At 40.2% G+C, this 20,404-nt stretch overlaps 1 protein-coding gene across 4 annotated transcripts in view; it reads left to right on the top strand.

Moving 5' to 3' along the window:
- Positions 1-20,404, top strand: part of CCDC149 (coiled-coil domain containing 149) — a 52,394-nt gene that overhangs the window by 20,770 nt on the left and 11,220 nt on the right. For 2 of the 4 annotated variants that reach the window (XM_084516484.1, XM_084516481.1), the window contains exons 5-11: positions 3,439-3,555; positions 5,082-5,254; positions 6,592-6,664; positions 7,985-8,069; positions 9,299-9,443; positions 15,766-15,842; positions 17,216-17,248. In XM_084516484.1, the coding sequence (XP_084372610.1) occupies positions 3,439-3,555; positions 5,082-5,254; positions 6,592-6,664; positions 7,985-8,069; positions 9,299-9,443; positions 15,766-15,842; positions 17,216-17,248 (703 nt within the window). The remainder of the gene's footprint in view (positions 1-3,438; positions 3,556-5,081; positions 5,255-6,591; positions 6,665-7,984; positions 8,070-9,298; positions 9,444-15,765; positions 15,843-17,215; positions 17,249-20,404) is intronic. The other 2 variants (XM_084516483.1, XM_084516482.1) reach the window with 1 other exon arrangement.

Raw genomic sequence — 20,404 nt, 5'->3', positions numbered from 1 at the left:
TGAAACTTAGAGGAGGATTGTTATGAAATCTCATTCTTTCTCATAAAGGGCAGAAAATGGAAGGCACAGGAGAAACTGGAGGCTTCTGGTAGACTAGATGACTCAGTTGCCTTCACTTGTATTCCTACCCATGGAAAGAAGTTATTTTGTAAGCTGTCGAGGGCAGTGCTAAGTGAGAGGAATCACAGAATCACAGAATCACAGAATTTTCTAGGTTGGAAGAGACCTCAAGGTCATCGAGTCCAACCTCCAACCTAACGCTAACAGCCCTCCACTAAACCATATCCCTAAGCTGTACATCTAAGCGTCTTTTGAAGACTTCCAGGGATGGTGACTCCACCACTTCCCTGGGCAGCCTGTTCCAATGAAGATGCATGGAAAACGGTAGCTGCTGTGTTACTGGCAGTTCCTTCTTGTAAGGCAGCCACAGTGCAACACATCAAATGTGGTGCATATGTTTGGGCAGAACTGGGAGGTAATGCTGCAGATTTGCATAGTTGTGGTCAGCCCCTTAGGATTTTGTAGGCAATGTGGTGAAGATAATTGCTGTCAGCAGCTGTGGCTAAACACGATGGTTTCTGCCTTCCACGAAGAATTTACTCTTTGTGCTTGTTCCCCTTTTCCTTCTGCATCTTTTGTTGATAACCGAGAACATAAAACTTTGGCACAGGCGTTGCCTTTTGACTCCTAGAGCCTGCACACCATCACAGCGATGCCTGTCTGGGGCATTGTGTTACTGCTACAGAGCTGCTACTTCATGGCTAATTATTTTAGCTGACACTGATTAAGAGAAAGGTGTAATATTTAAGTAACACAGACTGATGGCTTGAAACACTGATTGGTTTGCTTAACAACACGTTGGTTCTTGACAAACAGGAGCTGTCTCTGGTAAGGTGCCATTAATTTAAATCCACTCTGCCACAAACGCTGTTTGCAGCTTCCTGAGGGGTGTTAACCTATTGTGGCTGCAAAATGAAGTTGACTGCTTCTTTCATCAGTGATTTCTGACTGATAGAAATAAAAATAGAGCAGCCAGAGGGCAGGTGTATAAAATTTATGATAAAACACTAAAATATGACATAAACCCTTCACCCTCTGGCATAACACTTCGTGTCTGTTTGGGTCACAGCGTTTTAAGGGAAGAATTTTATAGCAGGTGGTGCTGCCTCATGAGGCATTCGCAGCGCAGAATTAGAGGACGTGGCCTGTTCTGCCCTGTCAACTCCCTGACTGGCCAACTGGCTGGGAGAAGCACTCTCTGGTTTTATGGATTGGTGTTTTACCTTGTTCTCTGCATGGTTATAGGGCTGCTTCTACAGACCGAATTTGGGTTCCTGAAGCATTTGTTTTGTAAGACTTCATACTTTTTTTTTTTTCACTCAAAGTTCTCAGTAAATAGAGTTTTCCTTTCATTGGCAGACTGTTTGACCTTGCAAGTAATAATTGCTCACGGATATAATTGCCTCTGATGCACACCCTCTCCCGGGCTGGAGGAGGGTCAGTCTTCGTGCATGAGTCACAGCTCTGATACAGTTCCCAGCCTGGTGCCTGCCGTTACAGACTTCTGCTCTGCTGCAGGCACTGAGGACCTTGGTCAACTGTGATTTTTTCCTGTTTCCAGTTTTTCTGAACAAGTTTGAGTCCTTAAAATGTTACTACATTTGTTTCCGACTACCTTTGTCGCTGATAATCTCGGAGAAAGATTTAATTAATCTAACTGAATTAAATCACATTACCATGCCTTTTGCTTATCAGCCTTTTAGCATTTAAAAAAAATAATCCCATAGCTATAAAATCATCCCCGAATTTGCTAGCAGCCTTTTTGAGTTAATAGTTTGCTATTTGTTTTGATAAAAAATTAATAGGAACTGTATCTTCTAGCATCCATCCAGTCTTCCTGACTGTGCTGTCGCTTCTCTGCGGGGAGAGGGAAATGCAGTTTGCCCAGAGGAGTGAAGTGGGGGTGCGCTGCTTCCCCTGAGCAAGCGAACTGCTTATCAGATCAAGTGGTACTGGCTGCACTGAGCTGCACTGAACTGGAGCTGAAATAAGCGGGGAGGATGATTTTGGTAGTCTGTCTTGCATCAGCAGGATTTTAATTGGCACATTGCAGCTCTAGTGACTGGCATCCCATAAATACCTAAGATAGATTTTAATGTACAATCTTCTACTTCAGAAGATTCATTTTTTTCTAACTCTGCACTATAACGATGTACATTAATTCCTGGGTGCAGTCGAATATGGGGAAAGTCAGGCTGGTTATCATGGCGAGCTGCTCTAGTCTCTGTGGAGCTCCTACAAGTTAGGCTAGAGGGAGGCAACACTTTTGCCTGGTTGTACACAGCATAAATAGCTGAAAATGTGAGTGCCTTGTAGACTGTTATTGCCGTCTTCCACAATTCTTGCAAGGTAGTTGGTGCCTGCCTCAGGTATTTAATACAAATGTATTTATTCATGTCAATTTCAGCAGGCACAAAGCTGATGAGTTCATTAGATGTTTGCACGTCTGGGCCAACACAGTTGTTGTTGGCCCTTTTGTTTGTTTGTTTTTAGCATGAATTACCTTTTCTTGAGTAATCAAAAAACACACAATCAAATATATAAACAGGTAAACAGGTGTTAATACGAATTTTGCACTGGTGTAGCACAGGGATTTTAAGTGCTAGAGGTGAAGTGAAGCTGGGCAAGCCAGCTTGTGTCTTTTTTCCTTAACTAGGAAAACTGCTTGTTTTCTGCTGCAGGTAACTTTAAGATCTGCTTGTAGAATCATTTAGGTTGGAGGAGACTGAGATCATCTTCTGAGATCATCTGGTCTGGCATTTAACCTATCACTGCCAAGTCCACCATTAAACCGTGTCGCTAAGCACTACGTCTATATGTGTTTCGAAGACCTCTAGGGATGGTGGCTCCACTACCTCCCTGGGCAGCCTGTTCCAATACTTCACAACCCTTTCAGTGATTTTTTTTTTTTTCTAATAACCAACCTAAACCTCCCCAAGCACAGCTTAAGGCCATTTCCTCATGAGTTATCACTTAGTGCCTGGGAGGTGAGACCGATCCCTACCTTGCCTTCTTCTAGGTTTTATGAAATTTTTGAAAATGACTTTCTGAGAATTGTCTACTTTGTTTCACCAGAATTTGTTCTGTCACTTTTAAAAAATATTGACCACATTTTCGTGTTTGCTTGGTCTTTCAGCATTTGTATTCTCTGGTGACTGTTGTTGCAGGGCCTAACGCAGCTCATGTTATGTTTGAGTGTTTGGAATTTTTCACTGAGACAAGGATTGAGCCCTCAGCTCAGAAAATTCCCTCTGGTTTAAATACCAGCTGTTTGCCCTGTAAGGGATGAAATCTGACGGCCTTACTTTCTCACACAGGTGTACTCTGATGCTACAGCCCATGTTCTCTTGCTTATGGAATCTGTCTTTGTAATTACAGCTCCTTCGAATGACAATAGCAAAGCAAAGACTTGGAGATGATGAAGTTGGGGCTCGACACTTTGCAGCACATGAACGTGAGGATCTTGTCCAACAGCTGGAGAAGGCTCGAGAACAGGTAATAACGAAATGGGCACGCACTGTCGTGTGTTACAGAGCTGGTGTAATAGCAAGTAAATGACAGCTGCTCTTGTGTTTTGAGAGCTGGCGGCTGATTAGCACTGCACATAGTGGTGAAGGTGGTGGGTTTTTTTTTTTACTGTTTTTTTACTTTTTTTTTACTTTTTCTTATTGAGCACTGATTTAAGCATGCATGCATGGTGATTACCGAATTTACTGATCTCAGGAATTCCTTCTCAAGATGATTGATGATCCTCTTCTTGTAGTGTACAGCAACAACTTGTGAGAACAGTATCGTCGATGAAAGAGATGTAGTGAAAGCTGTTGTGCGTAGTATTCAACACAATATGTTGTGGCTGATGAATCAAATTCAATCAAACTCCTTTGAATCAAGTTTTCAGTAGGAGATTTAAGGTTGTTTGCTCTTCCTCCTATGTTTTAGCCATTCATTCCTTCTTTTTGAAAAAATCTTGAGTAAGGCCTCTCTTCTTCCTACCTCAAGTCCGTATTACTGTTATGTACCATGCACTATGCAGCCCATCTTTCCCTAATATTGATTCATATCTTTGAGTCGTTTTTAGGGTTTATGTTTTCTGTTGATCCATGCTTATTTCTACCAATGACATGCTCAGTGAGCCATTCTGTGATCCAGGAGAAGGTGCAAATTTCTCTTTCTTAGTCTTCACTCCAAATGCAGTACTCCTCTAGTTTACCAGAAGGACTGCTGCCTGCACTTGCTCTTTTCCCAATTTGATTTGTTCTGTGACCTCTGTTCCCAAGTTCTCTATCTGTCCAGCACATGGCTTCGTCACCTGTTTTTCTGTTGTCTTTCTCTAGCTTATCAGAGTTTTTTGAGCTGCACATGTAGACTTCTCAGCTCATTGTAGGCTTTATTCAACATTCAGTGTTTCCTCTCCTTGGAAGTTTGAAGCTCTTTGTCCCCGAGTATTTTCTATACTGGGCTCTTTCACCCTTTTGTTTAATACCAGAGCTCACCCTGCCAGTTCCATGCTGGCTTATTTAGTACTTTTCTCAGTTCCTTTTCTTACTCTGTGGAGCTTTATTGCTGAAAATCCTGTAATTAGTACAAATTCCCCATACTGTTTTTTTTCTGTATTTTTTTTTTCTGTAAAAATTTACAGATTTTTTTTTTAATTTCATCCTCCAAATTTGAAAAAATTCTGATTTTGTTTAGTTTAACCTTGGAGTCCTGGAAATTCTGTCCTAAAACAAGCTTAATGTGTTCTTAGCAAAACTATTGTATGAATTAAGGTTTATTTTGCTGTTACCTTTTAGTCATTTTGTAGAAATTTTGCAAAAACAAGTGCAATTGCTAAGGTTATTTAAATTGAAATTAATAAAATAATACCAAAATAGGGTAAAAATACCGGAGGTTATAATCCTGGGAAAGACTTCTGACTTCCCAAAATCAATCCTGTTCAGACACATAGTGCTTGTTGTTGTTTTCAGTTTGTGCACTATGCAATTTTTTTCTAGACTTCAAAACAGTTCCTTTCTTTTCAGATCGAGACTCTGAGACATGATCTTCAAGCTGCACTGGATGAGTTACAGGATGTTAAAGAAGAACGCTCTTTTTACCAAGATAAATCTGACAGACTAAACCAAGAACTTAATCATGTCCTAGGAGGACACGAGAATCGTATCATTGACATAGATGCTCTGTGTATGGAGAACAGGTGAGTACACGACAAAGCTCCCTGAGTCACAACAAAACCTTAACGAAAATACATCCTAGAATTATAACTAAGAGATTTTAGTTATTTGTTTTGTCTATTTTGTCTCTGCTCTAGCCAACCCTCAAAGAATATTGAGAAAGTCAAGCTGCAGGAAATTACTAATGTTTTATTTGGCTACAGAGATGTAAGTGATATTCCCAAATATTGCTAAATGTGGACAAGCAAGAGAAGTGCAGGCGTTTTCATCCCCATCATTGTATGGGACCAAAACCAAGAATATTAAAAATCAGTACTTTAAGAAATCCTGGTGAGCTGTAATGGGCTAAGCCTGAATTGTAAACATGGATTTCAAGTACTCTTAGCTAATGGTTTTGGACATCTCACCACAGGGAGAGGTTGTCTACAGGGAACGATTTCCCAACAACGCTTTGCTTATGAACTTACTCTTGTAGATATTCTTGTCTCTACTGTGGAAAAAAAAAAAAAGTGTTTTATGGTCTCTGCTAAGGACAACAGAGAAGAGTTGCTGGCAGAGCTATGGCAGGTACCTCCCTTAATGTCAAAAAGTACGTTAAAGTGACATAGAGCTTGTAAGACACTTTCCCTTTACAGAGACTTACACTTCAGGTAGGAAAGTGTAACACCAAAGGCATTACTTCCTCCCAGCATTTCCAATGTTTTGTTTTGTTTTGTATGGCCTACCAAGTTCTGTATCAATTTAAGCCCCCCTGCTCCTGATGTCAGTGTCAATTTTTTTTCTTTTAAATTGCTACAAACCCTAATGCAGCAGCAATAGCACTACAAAAAAAGGATATTATATAAACCCTTTATACCCCAAAAATATATTTAATAGCTGTCTAATCCAAGTGCATTGACTTTGTAAGGAAGAAATGTATTGTTTTAGCTACTGTATACGATTTTTCAGCTATGCTTTGTGATCGCTAATGAGAAGTGCCATGTGAGTGAGTGATAACTGCAATGCAAAAGCTCTGCATTGTTGATCCTTGTGTTGACAAATATACATATCTTTAGGGTCCATCTTACAAGCTTTCAGGCACAGAGGACCCCAAAATGCGGAGGAACAATATGGTTGTGCAAGACTCTTGACAAATGTAACAGAAGGCCAGCCTCCTTTTCTGATACAGTTTGTTTCCCTACTTAAATTTTGATGGGTTCAAGAGCAGTTAAGATTTTGTTGTTTTATCCCTCTGAAAACTGTAGATGGAAAACAATTCTCAGTAACTCAAAGAGAAGACATTCCACATAGTAAAGAGGAGCACTTGAGGCAATACTGAACCCAACGTGATGTAAAAGATGACTTTTTTTTTTTTTTCCAGGTATCTTCAAGAGAGATTAAAGCAACTTCAAGAGGAAGTGAACCTTCTTAAGTCTAATATTACTAAATATAAGGTAACATCCTCTCAATGTATATATCATCTAAACTGTGCTTTGTTGTTCGTGGAGGTTATTGTTCATTCTTGGGTTTATATGAATTAAAAGGAAAAAATTATGCTGTCAAAGAAAAATCACTTTTAACATTCTGACAATATTAGCATGTATGAGTGTTACATGCTCAGTGATCTTGTAGGCTTTTCATCTGATGTAGAACAATGTGTCAACTATTAGGGGCACTTGGAAAAGTGAAGCAATTTTTATTTTATTTTTAAGTTCTGTGGCGGGTAGGTAAAAAGTAGCAAGTCACACAGTGTGTGGGAAACGGCTGCAGCTGCATTCCTGCCCCAAGCAGTTCTTGCCTCCCTGTTCCCTCATGGTACCACTGCTTGTTCCTAATGAGTGCTAAGTCTTCATGGGTCCTTCGTTCCTGGGTTAAGGTCTGTATTGTTGTGCAGTAAACCTTCAGGACTGAACCTAAAGGGCAAAATATTCTCGCTCTTTCCTGCAGTGAAGCACTTTCATTCTCTTCTGCATGTGATTTCGCAAAGTGGGAAAGGCATGTTAAGGCATGGGAATGGCTGTCTTAGGACCATCAGTAGGACTGCTTAACCATTTAGGTCACTGTGAAGCAGTCACAGCACTAATTTTTGTGAATGATCAAAAATTCTGAAAGTATTGCCAAGTTCATTTCAGTGTCTGTACATGTTCGTGATATTGGTATGTCAGAGTTTAAGTTTGTTCATGGGTGAGAGCTGAACATCTTGGTGGTCTCAGGGGTTTCACATAACTGTAGTTGTTTTGCAAGAGCTGGACTTTTGTAGCAGGATCGTTCTGCTATTAAGTCCTGAAAGTCAGTATTTCCTCCTGAAAGGACTTCTAGAAGTCCTGATAGGAGGAGTTTGAATTTTCCATTTGAACTCTATCAAGAGAAATGCCGGGGAAGGTCTGATTTTGATCCTGACTGACACTGACTACAGAATACTGCAGCATCTTCACTGGCACTCATCAGTTTATTCAAAAACAGACAAGTTTTAAAAATGCATGGGGTTAGGGCAAGGGGTTGGGGAGACTACAATAAAGTGATTGCAATGAGGCAGAATGAGTCTTTTAACATTGCAAAATCTGTTTGTGCTGTAATATTCCAGGAAGATCACGCTTCCATAGGATGTTGCCCCATAGTACACTATCTATAGGATACTATCAGTGTAGCTTCAGGCCCTGTGGAGAAGTTCTGAGACCAAAATCCAATTCAGATTTTTTACTCCTGATGAAAGGAGTGAAGTAGAACTTTTTTGGCTGCTGTTTTTCTAAGTGAGATATTTGTTGTTTCCTCAGAACGCACTAGAGAGGCGAAAAAATTCAAAGACTCATGGCAGATCCAGTAGCAGTGCTCTGACTGGCGTCCTGTCTGCAAAGCAAGGTATTACGTAAACGCAGCACAGTGTTGCGTGTCTCGTTGAATTCCTCTCATCTTACCTCTTAATTTCAGTAACACTTTCCTCACCAACCAAAACAAAATCTTTGTTTTCTTCTGTGTTTATTATCATGTGCTGTTTTTTCATCCTTTTCTCAGTTGACTCGATACAAAATTTGCCTCTTGAGTATTGCTTCTCCTTTTGGTACTCCTTTGCCATTCATTCTCTTCCCAGTCAGCTGGATCAAATGTATTCTTTCTTATCTGTAAGCCTGTTTGCAACTTTGACCCTGACAAATCAATTCTTTTTTCAGTCTCTCTCCTCAGCTAACAATGACAACCTCGATTCATATTCCAATGAAAAATATACAGGGGGATAGAGGAGGGGGACCCTAAGTCAAATTTTCTGCTCCTTATATTCAGATGTTTGCAAAAAAATTTATTGTCCCATGTTTCTTTGTGGGAAGCAAAATGGCATAATCTCCCCCTTCAAACAAAAATTAAGATTAAAAAAAGAAAGGAAAGCAGAGTAGTAGGGAAAATTCACTGTGCCAAGCAGTGTACCGGTGTACCACCCTGCTGTGGAGGTGGTGGTACATTCATACACACACCTGAGATCAGTAGTGTTTGTTGTAGCAGGCTGAAAATATTTTTTGATTCCTTTTGTGTCCTCTTCTTCATATACTCGCGTATAAAGAGGCAGAGCCAGATTCTAGTTACAGAAGTAACTAGTGAACTTCCTGATGTGCTTGAAAGGTAAACAGGCTCTAAGCTGCAGAGGAAGTTCATGGGTGACTATTTTCACATCAATCTCAAATAACCTGAAGGATATAAGATTTACAAAAAGTAATATAAAAACTTCCTTGTGGGCTTATATTTTAATGTAAGTGAGAGAGAAATACCCCATTTTTTACCATCTGTAGGCCTCACTGGTTTAGCAGAATGAGTTTGTTTCCTCCTGAACAAAAGTCATTTTCCAAAAGCAGAATTAAATGAACAGAAAATGTGTCTGCCTCTTCTTGTTCTGGCAATTGCTGTGGAACAGCAGTCAGCTCACAAAGCCGCCGTCTTTCTGTCAGCTGCGTATTACATTTCTCCTCTTTTGGTGTTGTTTGTTAGCTGAAGGAAAATTATATGTATTCATCGAAGTAATAATTCTTTGATGTTAAATAAATGTTTGTGTCACGTCTCTGTGCACGAGAAGCCAAAACTCATTTGTGTTTTTAACATTATAGTCCAAGAGTTGTTGTCGGAGGATCATGGATGTAGCCTTCCAGCCACGCCACAGTCCATTTCAGATCTCAAATCACTGGCCACTGCACTGTTGGAAACGATCCATGAAAAAAACATGGTCATACAACACCAAAGGCAAACGAACAAGTAGGTAGCACGACTTCTAAGTGAAATAGAACGTACCAAGCCATGGCAAAGTCCTAGTTCTGGGGGAGTTTCAGGGAAATGGAAAGGAAGGTCTGTTTTCAGAGAGAATTCATTGTCATTGTTAACAGGTGGGTTCTTCAGGTTTTAGAACTGAAAGATCAGCTATGTGTTTAGAGAAAAAAATATATTTTAAAGAGACCTGCCTGCTTCTGCTACACAAGGATTGATTCACAGTTCAGGTTGAAGATAAACCATAGGAAACTATTTGGTTTCCAGTAATGAAGTGGCATTTCTAGCAGGTAGTCTGTAGGGAGAGCCAAAGAAAAGCAGCCAGGAGGAAGGACACCTTTGAAATGGAGAAGATACACGATAAATCAAGTGTTAACAACAAACACTGGTGAGAACAGTAAATGACACACCTAGGAAAGGCTCTGAAAAGTTTTAATGTGACATTTGTCACAGGCCAGTAGCCTATGTATAATATGGATTGTAGCTGTTGCTCCTGTAGTTACTTGCCAAAAATGTTAGGAGATAAATGCAGTTATATTACTACTGTATGATTTAGTTTATTTTTTTAAACCTGAACTGAACTTTCAAGGAGAATTTGTTTACCCTTAGCTGTTCTACTCATCAGTAGAATTCTTTGTACCTTGCACTGCACCTATCATGGCAGAATATCATCGTTTTTGACACATTTTCTGACATTCTGATACTATTGTCCTCATATGGTGCATGAAAATCAGAGCTAGGAAGTGTTCCTTGATGCTGTGCTCAGGTTTTTTGTTCGTTGTTTGTTTTTTTCTTTCTGGCTTTTTTTGGTGATTTGGAGGGGTTGTTTGCAACACTGAGTCACTACTGGTAATCAGAGGTTATTCAGGCTTTTCAAAAGCACATCAGGACCAGATGTCAGAAACAGGCAGACATCGTTCATGAAAGGAAGGAGTAGTACTGAAGTGCACTGTATTGCACTAGAATAGATGATTCATTTTGAAAATTCATAACTCTGATACTAGGCAGACTCCATTGCATAATTCTTAGTGATGTGGCAACAGAAGTGGAGGAGCAGTTTATAGCTGCTCTTAAATACTGTTGAGAAAGCAAATGCCTGATCAGCTAAAGGGAGACTAAAGGAAGAACGTAGCCCAGCTCAAGTTGATGGCAGCTCAGTCAATTCATGCCTTTTGTGTGTCGTGAAATGTAAGGGGAGTTCCTGCACCGAGCAGTGTTACTGGAGGGGCTCACAGCTGCTTACCCCCTTCTTGCTGCTGATGTAACATCAGCTGAGAAACATCTAGCGAGGAACTGCTGGTAGCTCAGGTGTAATTGATCTTTGTCTTTACATCCTGATATCGAGTCATGACCTCGTGTAATTATGTGCATATTCTTGCCTGTAACTGTAGCAAATTTCTTTCTTAATTTTATATCTCCTGCAGTTTCTTGCATCTTTCAAATGCATTGTTGTAGTGATGGCTTTACCTTCTGGTACCAGGGTCTGTTCTCATCTGTTGAGCACGGGCTTTCTTGAGATAAGCCTTCAGTAGGAGATACTATTTTATCTGTGTGCCAAACTGATCATCTGTAACCATTGAAGTCGAGGTTGGACACGTGCAATAATTAATATGTGATGCCCAACAGAAGATGAGGTCTTAGGGGGCAGTGATAATCCACCTCCCTCTGAAATAGTGTGCTCAGAACTGCAGTGTTGTATTTGGCTCAGGATGCTTCAGGGGAAAAAACAGAATCATAAATCCTGGGAAGGAGTGAAGGGCAGTAACACTCCCGTGCAGTGTGCTTGTTCTTTTTGTCACCTTTGGCTTTAGTTGGATTAAAGAAGCTTTTAAGGAGCTAGGAAGAATGGGAGCTACTTCATGTAGAAGCACCTGAGTCACAAAAGGGTTAAAGTGAAAAAGGGATGTGCAGGTAGGACATCAGAGAAAACTATCCCTTATTTCAGGTGCATTAGGTGGTTGTAGGGGTCACTTAATTACCATGTAAAAAATTAGGAGTAGAGGCTGATGACTTCTGAAAATGGGTAAGAAACTGCCCAGCTGTTGGAGCAAGTCAGAGGTGAGACTGAGGGCACTGCACGGGTGAAACAGGTGGCTCCACAGACTCGTAGTAGATGCATTCTTTGCTTGAAGACATCGCTCCATTCAAAGGAGGAGAAGGAAGTGGGGCTAGAGAGAAATGGTTTGACAGACGGTTTTACATAAATAGAAATCTTCTCCTTTATCCCTCTTCTCCTGTTTGCCCAGCTTTTCCTGTGCAAAGAGCTTGTTTGGAGAACAGAGTTGATCTTTCAGATTGTTACATGAAAAAGGTGAGATTCAGCTGGGTAGAGAACATGAGATTTTTGGAGTGGTTGTTTCTTTCAGGGAAGAAATACTTCTGATATTTGATAGACGATTAATCTGTTAGTGATTCTGTTCTCAGGAAGTGGGACTCTTCAGACCATATGAACTTACTTCCCTCCCAACAGTTAGTGTACTCCAAAGCCAAAACCTGTTTTGTTGCTCGAAGATCGAAATACAGCTCTGTAAGTTTAAATAATAGGATAGTAGATTTGCATTTTGATTAAATAAAGAAATATCAAGACTATTTTTTTTTTACTTAGATTGTAATTTGGCTGTGCTGTTGAAGTTGACTTTCTGCTGTTATCCTGTTGTTAAAATCATCCGTTATTACCACTTGCTCTTGGAACAGGCACACTCTCATTCTTGCTGATTTTCTAAATATGTGGCATGATAAAAGGAACCGTGGGAGGATATGCCTAGAAATGAGTGGGCTAAATCCAGCCTGTAATTTTTTAGCTCCATTTTTACAAGATAAAGGCCTACAGGAAAGCTGGAGAGGGATTCTCTATCAGGGAGTGTAGTGATAGGACAAGGGGGTAATGGTTTTAAAGTAAAAGAGGATAGATTTAGGAAGATAGGAAGAAATTGTTTACTCAGAGGGTGGTGAGGCCCTGGCACAGGTTGCAAAGAGAAGCTGTGGATGCCCTGTTCCTAGAAGTGCTCAAGGCCAGGCTGGATGGGGCTTTGAGCAACCTGGTCTTGTGGGAGGTGTCCCCTTCAACCCAATGATTTATGAAAATATGATCTATGATTTAAGAAAAAAAGTTACATGGCAAGAAGCTGGGTCAGTTTGCCCATGGGATTGGTATCTACTACTGCCAAGTTTAAGAAGCAGCCTATCTTTTTCCTCTCAAGCACATTAGCTTAATTTGAAAAAGCAGTTGTAAATGAATTCTGTATGCAGTAATGTGTTGCCAGATTAAATAGTCACATAAATGTGAAAATCAACAGCCCTAACCCTGCCTAGAAAATGGATAAAAATCTTTTTGGCTTCCACCGGCAATAAGCAGTTAGTTATATGCTCTTTCTTAGTGCAATTTGTTCATGAAATTGCCAGCACTCATGCAAGCCAGATGAGTTTAGAAACCGCTCTCCTGCTTAGACATGTTGCACTGATTTTAACATTACTTGGGCAAGCTTGGTCATGGCCAGAAGCACAACAAGGGTTGTGTTAACCTGTGACCTGTTCCAGAGCTAGAACTAAGCTGAAGGTGAGGCTGAAGGGAGCTCAGGTGCTGTAAATCAGCACAGCTCCCTTGAGGCTGTGCTCATGTGCGTTGGGAGTGCTAGAAGGGAGTTTCTGTATTCAGGTGGGAGCGTTGCTGCCGTTACGGGACCAACAGATTCCTCTAAAACCTTGTCCTGGAGGGAGGCTTAGACAACCTCCCTTGCTGCGTTAGACGCGTGACCAGAGAGCAATGGGAATAGCTCCAGGCACCTTTGTCAGTGACACAATCCTCTTGTAGTCAAAGGATCTGGTCCATGATGGCTAGAGGTAGAAAATAGATTAGGGCTGCTAATCGGATACTACCTAAACAGCATCTTCCAAAATACCTGCTGGTCCAGGCTACCACAGCTCGGTCTTTCCACGGCGCATGTGGAGGTGCCAAATTACTTCGATCACAGTGGAAAGGGGCAAACCGTGCTGTTAGCAGGATTTCCAATAAACATTTATTTAAGACTCACAGCTTTTTGTAGGATTAATTTCTCCCATACCTCTCTTCAAATAATGTGGTTTGGTGCGAACTAGAATCGTACTCAACAGGGAATGTATTATGCTCTGTGCCTGAATGAAAGCAGCATCATTAAGTATTGTCCTCTCTTCCTGCTGAGCAGTGTTCAGAGCTGCAGGATGGTCCTCATACATGAGAACCTGCAACAAAGCTGAAAAAAAATAAATGTCTGTTGTCTTTTCAGAGGCTTCAGTAGGAATTACCAGGATAGATTTGCTCCAGAATCTTTAGAAATAGTGTGATACAGCAGATAAACGAATTATAAAGCTTAAGAGAAGGAAGAGAAGAGTGATTTTGCTATTGTCCGAATAACAAGAGCAGTAACAGTAACTGAACTTAATCTAGAGAGTGGGATTTGCGGGTTTATTGAAACTGACAGGGAGGGCAGTATCTTTTCCCCCGTTTCTGCCTTGGAACTATGGGTGAACTACTTATTAAAATAACGAGGCATGACCCATTTGTAGTGACAATCATTAGCCACATCAGCTTTGTTTTGTTGGCTCCCTGGCAGAGTTAACATTGGAAGGAATCTTGCATGATTTCTTTGTTCCCTGCCCCTTAGCCAGGGGATCTCCATATCCTTCAGCTGACCTTCAGCGGGCCCTTAGGGCAATGCAGCACACCAGGATATGGACATAGAGCTGTTAAATCTGAGCCCCTTGTATCAGAAGGAAGCATTCTGAAAGCAAAATCTAGACTTGAACGATTTTGATTGTCTCTGGAGGCAACAGCATTAGATCCATCATAACCTTGGTGGTCTGGCTGGTTATTGAATTTCAGTGGAGAAATAACTGCTGCCACACTCGCCCCTCTGCTAGTACACAGGATGGGCTGCTTGCTTGCTAATTGCTATATACCCCTTGTGCCACCCAGTACTTACTTCAATGTTCATTATGAGCTTTCTCTTTTATAGCCTATCTCATCCTGGCATTTTTGTGGTCTTTAAAATACTTCCAGGCTTCCCTTCTGTCATTGCAGAGCCCTCACATCAGAGATTTCAGAAATCCTTAGTCTTTGTTCATCGATTTTCCTAGCCCATTTAATATTTGCTGGTTTTGCTGTCCTTCATCTTCCAGACTCTGTCATCTTGTCAGTAATGACATTCCCAGGTTGCTCAGATGTTTGCAGCATAAAGCCCTAGGTGGAGAGCATGCAGTGCAGTATTACACGGCCCTGGCGAGCTTGGGAAGATGATGTTGCCTTGCTGTGTTGTGTTGTGCTGCTTCTCAGCATTCAGTTCAAATTTAACTGACTTATCCCATTGCTGTAATTTGATGAGTAAAACTTGCTGCCCATTATCTCTGCTGTCATGTTTAGAATTGCTGTCTGAGAGAAAAAAACAGGTTTTTCACTCTGTGTATTGTTTGGGATTTATTTAAAGACTTCTGACTCTGGGAGACTTGCTGTGCCTGTGAGAGAAACACTTTCAAAAATTCATTGGGGGGGAAAAAAAAAAAAGCTTTCTTTGCAAGATAGGAATCTCGCATTTGATCTTGGGAGAGAATTAAAACTGAAAGTTAAATCCTGCAGGAGAGCTAACCGCAAATAGTATTTATGTAGGAATCACATATAAAAGAGATGACCCAAGAAATGCAGTGGAAACTAAGAGAGGGTGGGTGATAAAGGCACTAAAGAGCTTGAAGCTTTTTAGTAAAGAAGAAGAGTTCAGCACTTAAAAGAAGAGAGATGTAGCAGCAAGGCAATTTGTTGCTGCATTAAGCAATCTTAGTGATAGACAAACCCTTGTGAATAACAGTAGGCCAAAATCATGACTAGAACTTCAAAATTAATCCATATATTGGATTTTGCATATTTAGATCACATAGCCCTTACCTTCCAAATTTAGCTGCAGAGAAAATTAAAAGGAACTGGGAAGACAGATTTGCAAGCAAAGGAAATAGAAATACTGCAAGTTGCTATTCTTGGTCCGTAATGTGCAAAGGTTGACTGTCTAGTACATCCTAGATCTTCTTTTTTAAATCTTTTTTTTTTTTTAATCATGGGATAAGTTAGACAACTAAATTTCATTTTCTCTAAACTCTGGGGGAGGCTGTCTGTTGCCATTAGTAAAAAGTGGGAATTGTGAACAGGTTTACTACACTAGTCAAGTAGCAAGTTAAAAATTCAATTGCAGTCATGTAAACAATCAGGCTTTGGTTACCTTACTAAGACAAGGAATCCCCTCTCAGCTGAATATTTCTGATTTTTTTCTTTGTTGTTTTCTTTTTTTCAAAGAATTTTAGGTAATCGAGTGGCAGAACTTGAAAAGAAGTTAAGAACTTTGGAAATCGCTGGTTTGTGGAGTCTTCCAGGTTAGTAAAAATTCAAGAGAACAGCTTGCATTATGTAGTTTTCATGGATAGATTTGCATTTAAGAAAAGCTTGGCTATAATTTTTTAAATGACAGTTATTTTATGAACGTGCAGTATTTTGTGAACGATGGCATTTTGTAAAGCACGTTTGCAAAATTAGAAACCTCAAATAAACATTGAGTTGAAACCAAAGCTCGCGATGCTACTTAAACCCTATTTCCAGTATGGATACAATAAAATAAGTATTGGAAATAATCAGATTGTCTTCATAGTTCACAAGTTCGCAAAGAAAAAGAAGAAAGGCAAAAACTTTGAGCTATTTTATTTAAGCAGTTGTATAAAATGATACACATAGGATAATAGCCATGATGTTTTTCAACAGGTTTTTTGATTAATTTTGTACTTTTTGTAACTTCCATGGTTTTTATTGCGGTATTTCATAATGTTTTTCTGTAGAATGATAATCTCTGAGAAACTGGAACTGTAAATGATCTGAAATTTTCTAGTCCCTCTCTCTAGAACAGGATTATTCCCTGTAGCATCTTAAGTATTGTATTTGGTTTAAATTACTCAAGTAATGGGAGATTAATCTGCTTCCTAATAGACCTTGCTGTTAGGAAAATGGGCAATATTTAATTTACATTTTCTTTTTGCTTCTTTTCTTCCCATTACACCTAATTGTATCTTTTTTAACCACTGTAAATTATGCTGCTCCATTGTTGGTGTTTGCACCATTAGGCATTGTTGTTTACAGCTTCCTAGCAGTGGGGGTGGGAGCTAGTATAGTTCAGGCTTCTGGGTTTTTGGCTCTGTGTTTTTATACCCAAGCTTTTAATCTAGAAGAAAAACATTTGACAAAGCTGAAGAGAACTAGTGAAAAAGCAACGTGGCCTAATGGGGTATATTTCTGCCTGTTGCAGGCATTCTGAATCATCTTTCTGGAACTGGCTTTCACTGGGGCTTTCCAGAACTGAAAGTCCCAAATTTGTTCCCCTGGGTTACTCTTCAGTTAGGCATCTAATGCTCATACAGTGCTGGGAGCATTTGTCCCTCCCCACGTTCTCCAAAAAGTGGAGGTGAAATATTTGGCAAGATCCTGCTAATAGAGTTCTGTACATTAGTACAAATGTGTATCATAAGCTTAAAGGGTTAATGTAGGACTGGTTGTGTTTTTTTTTCCCCCCAAAAAATACCGTTCCATGGAATTAGTACACTAATAAGAGCAGTGTTTCTAATCTTCACAAAATGTATTAAAAAGAACAACAAGCAGTGGGAACTAATTGCTCCGTTGTTGGTCTGTGTAGGTAAGACATCAAATTAATATTTATACAATAACAACTGTCTCTTTCCTTCTTTTCTTTTGCTGCCTGAAGGCCTGAGCTACAATGTCTCAGTGGGATTTGGGAGTAGGTTCTGCTTGACATATATATTTTTAGTAACTGATTCTAGCAGTGCATTAAATATTATGACTGCATGTAAATAAATGGAAATGTTATCTGAACATTTTTATATCTGTCAGGTTAAGATGTTCAGTCAAGTGAATTAGTTGACCACAAGAGAAATAGAGGCTGCTCTACGAGGCACTTTGTTTAAATTGAGGAAAACAGTAAGGAAGGATGATCCTTAATAATTGTAAATGAATTTTCCAGTAGCTTATGAATTCTGTTGAACACCAAGGTTGGTTTGTTAGTTTGCTGCCTTCTTTTTAAATCAAGAGTGTAGTTTTGTTTCCAAATGCACTGTAGTCCCGATGTGGTCAGAAAGAGCCTTGCAACAACTGTGGGTTGCCACATTTCTTTTCAGAGTGTGGAAAGCTTCTGCTCCATAAAACAGCAGCATGTAATAGGTAGCATTGGAAATAGCATAACGGACTCTGCAGCTGAATCTGAGCTTGGGTGAGAGGCAGAACACAGAGGCTATCTCACCTAGGCAGTCTTAAATCCAAAGAGAAGCATTATATGGTTTTGAGTTGAATTTCTGTCTCTGGAAGAGTATGCAGATGAAAGCTGATGTTCAGTCTGCCCCTGAAAGATATGCACTTTATAAATTGAAGGGTTTTAATCTGAACTCAACGTTCCCACTTGGGCATTGTTGTCTGTATAACATTTAAAGCATCCATTGTCACCATGATATTAATACCTTCCAAATGCTGTTAATAAATGATGCTAATAAATTTCACCCTATTGAAAAAAGAGCTTGACTGCTTCTAACTTTTTTGTTAGGTGACATATTGGTCATCTGCCTTTTGTGCAATGCATGAATCAACTATGGGGAAGCTAAATGAAGAGGAAGCATATGTTTTAATTTTCGAAATGGTTGATCTGGTAGCATAAGTTCAGTTTCTGTAGAAGTTCTGCCTATTGCAAACTTCGGCTTCCCCTGTTTGGAAAACGGGCTTTAATTGAATGAATATTTGGGGAGGTTCATTGCTAAAAATAAACCAACCTTGGTCATAGATTTACCTCTGTTTTCTTCTTATGAGCCCACTTGTCTTGAGAAGGAGGCAGAGGATGTGATGCTGACAGAAGCATTTGATTCTTTGCCTTGTCTTACATACGTTATGGTTGGTTCAAATATGCATGTGTAATTATTCTTAGCATTAAAATGAACTAAACACCAGCCTAGTCCTCTTACACTAAGATGGCACTAGATATTCAGATAAGTGAGACTGTATTTTTCAAAATCTATCAGTTCCTGAAAATTCCAGATTTCCACTGAAAAAAAAAAAAAAGCCTAAAGGAAAGATTGAGCCATGACTCAGCCTTTCCCTGCCTGGGTTGTTAGGAAGGTTTCTGTGCTGCCTCTTGCTCTTCAGTAACCAGCGAGGAGCAGGGGCCAGGCAGAATTAATGGGCTCAGCAGCTGCTGTGTTGGAGGCTGTTTGAATGGAGCAGAGGTTTTACGTGGATCTCCAAGCCTGGGAATCTTGTAGAGGAGTTCATTTCTCCTGGAGAAGACAGCAAATGAATGTGCTCCTATTGAAAACCGGTCTGCTTGTTCTGAGATCTGTATGCTTTTCACCAAAGCCCTTTAAAATTCATTAAATAGAGCAACTCTGCATGAAGCCGTATGGGTTATGAAATTGAGCTTCCATGGCAGCTAATTAAAATTCCCCATGTGTAATCCAACTTCAGATCTTGATGCAAAGAATAGAGCACAGCAACAGCCGCGTCCCTCCTTCGTGAGTGGTTGGGAGTCACTGTTAATAAATAAATATATACGGGGCTCTTCGGGCCACATCTGTGGCTAAGCTGTGTGGATACTGAACTTATTTTATGTAACCAAGTTGGTTTTCAGAGAAAAATGTGAAGGTGAATGTGTTTGCTGTGTAAATGCTGGCTGGAAGTCAAGAAGTTTCTTTTTTGAAGCTTGTAAGGGTCTGTAGCTGAGGCTTTACTTCTTTTTTTTTCATTCTACCAAAAAAATAATTCTCTGCTTTCCACTTAACTGTTAAGAGTGGTTCCCCCCCAAATTCTTTAGTTATAATCCTTTTGAATTTGGCCTCCTCCACTGTGTTCTTTTGGATCTTTTAGACATTGGCTACTTCTGACCATGCGTATGAATATAAGGTATTGCTGCACGACTAGTTCCCTGTTTGATTTAATTCTACTTCCACACAGAAATTCCTTCAGTGTTGCAGGAAAGTGCATTCTTTTAGGGGCCTTTGCATTTTGGAATAGCCATCAGATTTGTTTTGCCTTTTTTATTTCCTTTAGATTTAATTAATTTTGCCGTACACTTGGGGCAAGGGCTGTACTTTGTTGTCAGTTAATTATTTCTTTTTATTACTTGCTATCGCAGAGGCAGAATTCTGATGCATACTTGACAGTGGGATCAAAGCTTGACAAGGTCAATGCTTCTAAAGCATTAATTGCATTCGCATTGCTGCAGTATACACCCCAACATGCTAAGGATATTAAAAAGTCATTAATACCTCCAGTATCAAGGTCTTTACAGGCGGCGTGCTCCAAAGCAGTTAGAGACTGGGGCGGCCCAGTTTGATGCCGAGGGAACAGCTTGACTTTCACTCTCCCTCAGGAGGTACCAGAACTTTCTCAGGGAAGGATTTATTCGGGGTATCTCCTGACCTGGTGCCCTTTCCAAAGTCCTTGTCTTGGATGGGTGATTAGATTTAGGATGTCGCCTTAAGGTGAAATGTACAAGCAGATTTAGAGGGGAGAAGTGGTTGTTACATAAACGTCCATTCTTATGGAGATAAATAGAGCAGGAGCTTGCCACCTTCCCAGCCATTAGTTATCGGCTGGCAGTTGTTCTGGAGGCCACGCAAACACCACGCTTAGCTGATCTTGCAAATTTCTTGCCACCTTCCCTCTAGGTTTAAGGTAATGTCAGTCACTACGAGCACAAGCATCCTGAATAGTGGAGGACTTCCTAAAGAGTCTGCAGGTGTTGCTTTCTGTATTGCTAACGTATGTAAAGACTGGGCATCTACAGCAAAGTCCTCAGCTGAAGAGTTTCTTGCACAATTTTCTCAGCAAAAGAGCTGGAAAATTGCCCTTGTGCATTTGGCTCCAAACAAAAATGCTCAGAAGCGTTTGGGGA

Source organism: Aythya ferina (genome assembly GCF_964211825.1).
Source record: "Aythya ferina genome assembly, chromosome: 4".
NCBI lineage: Eukaryota > Metazoa > Chordata > Aves > Anseriformes > Anatidae > Aythya > Aythya ferina.
This window is presented reverse-complemented; position numbering and strand designations above follow the sequence as displayed.